The following is a 7,500-nucleotide window of genomic DNA, read 5'->3' as shown; positions in this document are numbered from 1 at the left end:
GATCAGAAACGTTATCATGGGATCAGAAACGTTATCATAGGATTATAAACGTTATCATAGGATCATAAACGTTATCATAGGATTATAAACGTTATCATAGGATCATAAACGTTATCGTGGGCTCAGAAACTTTATCGTGGGATCAGAAACGTTATCATGGGCTCAGAAACTTTATCGTGGGATCAGAAACGTTATCATGGGCTCAGAAACGTTATCGTGGGATCAGAAACGTTATCATGGGCTCAGAAAAGTTATCATGGGCTCAGAAACGTTATCGTGGGATCAGAAACGTTTTCATGGGCTCAGAAACGTTTCCCCAGCCCAGCAGAGGTGTGGTTGATAGGGAGCACAGGGATCCTCGTGCAAAAGGCGTTGCTCACTTGTTTTTACTCGCTTTGAACCCACTGCCAAAATCAACAGGATGGTATTTCATTTTCTCTTATCTCTCTGTTTGCCTGTTTTGTCCCTCTTTCACTCTTTCCTTCTTTCTTTTTTTCTTGTTTTCAATCGTTCTCTTCCTCTTTCTTTTCTTTTCTCCAAGTTATTTCTTTATCTACTTTTTAAAACTTTCTCTTTCTCATTAAAAAAAAAATATTTCGTTTTCTTTTTTCTCTCTCTCATCTTTTAGATTAATCTCTCATTCTGTCTTTATTATCCCCCTCACTTATTCACTCTTCAAAATTAATCTTTCAATCTGTCTTTGTTCGTCTCTCTCTCTCCCTACTTCTGTCTCTATCTCTGTCTCTTTCTCTCATTCTTTCTCTTTCCATCTCTCTCTCTCTATCTCTATCTTTCTCTCTCTCTTTCTCTCTCTGTCTCCTCCCTTCTCTCTCTCACCCTCTTCTCTCCCTCCCCCTCCCTTTCTGTCTCTCTATCTCTCTATCTCCATTCCCCCTCCCACAGTGTTAGCGTGGAATTGCGATAAAAAGACGAATAAATGGATTATAAAAAATTGTTAACAAGATTACACAAATCCCGGATATGACTCTCTGCGTGCTAACGATTCTGTAAAAGTAGAGTCAATGAGATTATGAGAAAGAGGCAAGAGAGAGGGAGAGAGATAGAAGGAGAGATAGATAGATAGATAGATAGATAGATAGAGAGAGAGAGAACAAGAGAGAGGGAGAGAGATAGGCGGAGAGAGAGAGAGAGAGAGAGAGAGAGAGAGAGAGAGAGAGAGAGAGAGAGAGAGAGAGAGAGAGAGAGAGAGAGAGAGAGAGAGAGAGAGAGAGAGAGAGAGAGAGAGAGAGAGAGAGAGAGAGAGAGAGAGAGAGAGAGAAGAGAGAGAGAGAGAGAGAGAGAGAGAGAGAGAGAGAGAGAGAGAGAGAGAGAGAGAGAGAGAAAGAGAGAGAATAAAAGAGAGAGAGAGACAGAGAGAATAAGAGAGAGAGAGAACAAGAAAGAGGGAGAGATTTAGACGGACAGAGGGGAGAAGGAGAGAGAGATAGAGAGAGAGAGAGAGAGAGAGAGAGAGATCGTTGGGGTTAATTGAGGTCATTGGGTAAAGGGACTTTTGTTGTTAGACGTTGAAATTCTATTAGAAATCCTTATGAAAGTATATATATACATACATCCATATATATATATATATATATATATATATATATATATATATATATATATATATATATATATATTATATATGTATATATATACATATACATGTGCATATATATATATATATATCTATATATATATATATATATATATATATATATATATATATATACAATATATGTATATATATATATATATATATATATATATATATATATATATATATACACACATATATATATATGTATCTTTTCCATTATCTATTTCATCTACTTTCACTATGGGTTATTTTTTTTTATCTTCTCGAAATTTTAGCATTTCGTTCACCACATTCTATCCTCCAGCTCTATCGTTGTTTGTATTTCTTATCTTTTTTATCTCTGATGATGGCAGATATTTATAATGATACTGATTATATCGGTACTTCTAAAGTTATCATCACTATTACCACTACTATTATTATCACTAATATTATTATCATTATATATATAATGTTGGTATTACTAGTACCAATGATGGTGATGATGAAACAAAAGAAATACAATAATGTTCATAACGATACTAGAGGCAGCAGTAATGACAGTAATTATCATTAACATCATAACGAGAATGTTAGCAATAATTAAATAACAATAACGATAGAAATAGCATTGCTACTAATGATAATATTAATGATTTTAAAAACGTTGATAACACAATAACAACAATAACAGCTGCAATAATCATGAAGGTAATACCTAAGCAGAAAATAACGCTATAACAACGATAATGATAATAACAAGGGTATTACTGATGGTGATAATGATTATAATGATAATCATTATAACTATGATAATCATGATAAAGATGATAATAATGATAATGAGAAATAACAGTTGTAATATGGAGAATAAGAATAAGAATAACAATAATCAAAATGGCAACAAAAACAACAACAGAAACACCAGCCAAAACAACAAACATTACAATAAAGATAATAATAATCATAATGACAACAATGATAATAATGATAATAATAACAACAATGATAACAGTAATGATGTCAGTGATAATGCTGATAATAATAATCATGATGATGATAGGAGAGAGAGAGAGAGAGAGAGAGAGAGAGAGAGAGAGAGAGAGAGAGAGAGAGAGAGAGAGAGAGAGAGAGAGAGAGAGAGAGAGAGAGAAAGAGAAAAAAAGAAAGAAAGAGAGAGAGAGTGAAAGAGAAAATAGACTGAAGACCCATGAATATCTCGTCAGAATACATTGAGGAAAAAAAATGAAGGAATGATTCAGTTTTCAAAAGTTTGGGACAAAATGGAAAAAAAAGAAAAAGTTAAGAATCAAACGCATTTGTTGCTCCGTCTCGGAATGTAAGCGATCGATCGAGGAGAGAAAACGCACCTATTTTATTTATCTATTCATCATATTTTGTTATATATTTCTTTTTTCAATTGATAGATCTATTCATGAATTACAACAATGATAGACAAAAATAGTAATAAACAATTCCTATAAATGTTAAAGAAACCTCTACGTACAGAAGGAAGAACGAAAATTGAAAAAGCCAGTAACGGAATAATCAAATGATAAAAAAATAGATGATATAAAAATATACAGTAGACTGCAGTAAAAAAGAAAAAAGAAAAAGAAAAAGAAAATTTACACACACATATATATATATATATACATATATATATATATATATATATATATATATATATATATATATATATATGAGACAAAGAAACTCGAAAAACAAAAAAGAAAGAAAGAAAGAAAAAATACAAAACGTCTCCACCCAAACTCTTTCTTCTTAAAATCGATAAAAAAAAAGAAATTCTTCAAAATCTTAAATACTTAAAAAAAGACGAAGAAAAAAAAAAACGAAATTACGACGTGAATTACCAAAGAAAGTAAAAAAAAGAAGAAAAAAAAAAAATCCCTGTATTTTTGTTCATGCATATTCATTAAAGGTTGAGTAGATGACGATGGGGGTTGGGGGGTGGGGGGAAAGGAAGGGAAAGGAAGAAAAAGAAAGGGCAAGGTAGGTAGATAGATAGAACGATAGAAAGATAAACGGATGAAGAGAAAGATAAAAGAAGAGAAAGTATGTACGGGTGAAAAATACATATGAAAAAATGATATAAATGAAAAGAAAAGGGGAAAATAGTGATAGATTTTAAAACCCTATAAAAGAAGAAAGAAAAAAATGGTGATAGACGAATAAAAAGAGGAAAACCAAGGCAACAAACAGATGCACAAAAACAAAGACACTAACTAAAAAAAAAAGACAAAATAACAAATAAAAACAAGCATTAAAAGAGTGTTAGGAAAAAAACACAAAAACAATTACCCTCAAACAAAGGCACAAAAAATAAGAGGTAAAAAAAAAAAAAAAAAAAAGTGAGAAAAAAACAAATAACAATCACCTTCGAAAGAACGAGAGACAAAAACAGCGAAGCAAGACTCCCTCCACTCTCCTTCCTTCCCTCCTTCCCCTCCACCCAACCTCCCCTTCCCTCCTTTTGCATTCCTACCCATCCTCCCTCTTTCCCCTTCGCCTCCTCCCTGTCTCCATCCTTTTTCCCCTCCACCATCCCTCCTCCCCATCCGCCCATCCCCGTTCCCAACCACCCACTCTCCCTCCCTCCCCCCTCTCTACCTCCCTCCCTTCTCACCCCCTCCCTCCCTCTTCCTCCCCCTCTCGCCCTCCCTCCCTCCCTCCTTCCCTCCCTCCCTCTCCTCTCCTCGCCCTCCCTCCCCCCCCTCCCCTCCCTCCTTCCCTCCCTCCCTCTCCCACTCCCTCCCTCCCTCCCTCCCTCCCCGTCCCTCCTCCCTCTTCCTCCCCCTCTCGCCCAAACACCCACCCACCCTCCCTCCCCGTCCTCCCCCCTCAGCCCAAGGCATTAACAAGAGCCACAAGACACAAGTTACAGCGACGTAAGCGAAAGTTTGCGTGGGTCTTCAGCCTCGGGGGGTCACGTGGGAGGGGGAGGGAGGGGACGGGGGGAGGGAGGGAAGGGGGGAAAGGGAGGGAAAGAATATTGAAGTGTATTGAAGAAGCCAATGTGATTATGGGACTCCCTGAGGCCTCCCCGTGGGCTGGTGAGGGGGTGGGGGGTGGGGGAGGGTGTATGTGGAGGTGGGGGGATGGGGGGATGGGTCTTAGGGGGGATTTGGACGCTGTAGGGGGAGGGGGGAGGGGGGAGGGAAAGTAAGATAGGGAGGTGGCATGATGGGGAAGTAAGGTAGGGATGGATGAAAGGGAAGGATGCTGTGGGAAATAAAAGAAGTAAAGAGAGGGTGAGGAGGGGTAGCAGGGGGAAGGGATTAGAGGGGGGAGTGGCTGCCTCAGGGGCGTATTTTTTAAAATTTCGGAGACATAATCTAAGCAATTTCGAGCAATGCGTTTATACTGTGGCCTAAATCATCCATGTATTTCTATGTATCGTGTTCGTCTGCTCTGAGGGCCCAGTTTACCACAATAAATGTCTAGCAATTCGCTACTATCAGTGGTAATTGTAGTAGTAGGTAGTAGTAATGATAAGAAAACAATAGTGCCGGTAATGAAGATAATAATGATAGCAATTAATAATTATTCTAATAAATATGATAGTGATACTAATGATTATGATAAAAAATGATAACAACAATAACAATGTTAATGATGATAATGATAATAATAATAATAATAACAATGATGATAATGGTAACAAAAGTAATAACAACAACTATAATAATAATTAAAAAATGAAAATAAATATTTTTGAACCTAAATCCCCCGTCACTCGCAGAGCATAATATTTTTCTCGCACATCTGTTGACATGAAAGCAAGTGCGTAGCGGAGCATCGCCAGCCATTTAACTAGACAAATGTTTGCACGAAAAGACTCAATTTTAACAAATCTTGATTGATTGAACAAGCTTGTTTGCAGAAGCCGTGCCAACTTTTTTTGTGTGTTTGTTTGTTATTTTTCCGTCCCCGACCGCTGGAGCAGGTTCCAGTAATATTCGGCGCGATGTCACTTGCGTATGATTAATTGTTTTGAAAATGTAGTCTGCAATTTATTCTCTGAAGACAATCACTCATTTTGAGAGATTATTCCGGCATTCCCAGTTGATGGAGGCGATCGGCTGGCATATTTTAGTCAGATTGATGTAAATGCTTCGGCCAAAGAGATTTAGGAAATGTATATATATGCATATCGGTATCTCTTAATAATGGCTTCCCGCGCTCGCTCCACAACAACTGCTGTCCGATGCGCTGTCACTTATCGGTCAATATCAGCGACATCCTTCAGCCAAACCATTTCAAAATCTATCCTACGTCAAGTGCAGAGTCTCCCCATTATCCTAAATCGCTTTTATCCATTATCCCATCCGGTTTTCTAGGATATTTTATTGTTTTCTCTATTTTTCCTTTTTTTTCTTCTGCGATCACGAGAATCCTCCTGATTGCCTGCGGGTCAAAGTGAAGGAGTCTCCCGCTCCATTGGCGAAGATTTAAAAGCCATTTTGGGTCTGAAGTCTCTCGTTGGAGGCGCCGTCGACCCGCTCTCTGACTCGAAGAAATCGAGAGGACGATTTCTCGATCTTTACTACTCACTCGGGTGTTCAGAGAGAGAGAGAGAGAGAGAGAGAGAGAGAGAGAGAGAGAGAGAGAGAGAGAGAGAGAGAGAGAGAGAGAGAGAGAGAGAGAGAGAGAGAGAGAGAGAGAGAGAGAGAGAGAGAGAGGGGGAAGAGAGAGAGAGAGAGAGAGAGAGAGAGAGAAGAGAGAGAGGAGAGAGAGAGAGAGAGAGAGAGAGAGAGAGAGAGAGAGAGAGAGAGTAGGGGGGAAGGAGGGTAGAGAGAGAGAGAGAGAGAGAGAGAGAGAGAGAGAGAGAGAGAGAGAGAGAGAGAGAGAGAGAGAGAGAGAGAGAGAGAGAGAGAGAGAGAGAGAGAGAGAGAGAGAGAGAGAGAGAAGGAGAGAGAGAGAGGAGGAGGAGGAACGCAGAGAGAGAGAGAGAGAGAGAGAGAGAGAGAGAGAGAGAGAGGGGAAGGAGGGAGAGAGAGAGAGAGAGAGAGAGAGAGAGAGAGAGAGAGAGAGAGAGAGAGAGAGAGAGAGAGAGAGAGAGAGAGAGAGAGAGAGAGAGAGAGAGAGAGAGAGAGAGAGAGAGGGTAGAGAGAAAATAGAGAGAGAGAGAGAAGAGGAGAGAGAGAAGGGAAAGAGAGAGAGAGAGAGAAGAGGAGGAGAGAGAGAGAGAGAGAGAGGGAAAGAGAGAAAGAGAGAGAAGAGGAAAGAGAAGAGAGAGAAATACTAAATAATCAAGGAAACTACAAATACTGAGAAATATGTCTAAAAGAGAAATGAAAAAAATGTGAAATATCTATGAAATGAATTATGTCTATAAAAGAAAATAAATCGTCAATATTTACAAAGAATAGTAAAAAAACATAATCACTCGATTACAAAAGTTTAGTAAATGAAAGAAAAGTCTTCATTTATAAAGAGAGAAAAGGAAAAGATTTATGTATTTAAGCATCTTAAGAGAAAATAATAATTAATCCAAAAACCGAAAAATATATTATACTCAACAAGAGAAAAATCCGCATGCATAGAAAAATAAAAACAAATAAACAGAAAAAAAACGGAAAAAATGGTGGAAAAAATATAACGAAAAAAACAAATAATAATAAGAAAAGATGGAAAAAAATCATTAGAAAATGGAAAAAAAGGTGGTGAACTAAAACACGAAAAAAAAAAAAACAGGAAAAAATATAAAAACCGAAAAAAAACAAAAACAAAAAAACAAACAAATAAAAAGAGGAAAAATCTAAAAAAAAAGGTGGAAATTTTTTTTAAAGAAACGAAAAAAAAAGGACTGGCTTCTCCGCCACGTCACTCACCAACACTGCTGGCGTATGGAGTCCTCATAGTCCAATTTCTCGGGCGGGTTCACGGACAGGATCAGCCGC

General features: G+C 37.8%; 1 protein-coding gene across 1 annotated transcript in view; it reads right to left on the bottom strand.

The window, feature by feature from the left end:
- Nucleotides 1–7,500, bottom strand: part of LOC122262861 (uncharacterized) — a gene marked incomplete at its 5' end in the record, with an annotated part of 28,281 nt that overhangs the window by 2,959 nt on the left and 17,822 nt on the right. Inside the window, 1 exon segment of the mRNA XM_086553787.1 lies at nucleotides 7,432–7,500. This exon segment is cut by the window's right edge and continues 70 nt beyond it. Within this exon segment, the coding sequence (XP_086409913.1) occupies nucleotides 7,432–7,500 (69 nt within the window).

This window comes from Penaeus japonicus, unplaced genomic scaffold (assembly GCF_977035675.1).
Source record: "Penaeus japonicus unplaced genomic scaffold, GWHDUDI00000001_assembly GWHDUDI00000028, whole genome shotgun sequence".
In the NCBI taxonomy this organism is placed as follows: Eukaryota; Metazoa; Arthropoda; class Malacostraca; order Decapoda; family Penaeidae; genus Penaeus; species Penaeus japonicus.
This window is presented reverse-complemented; position numbering and strand designations above follow the sequence as displayed.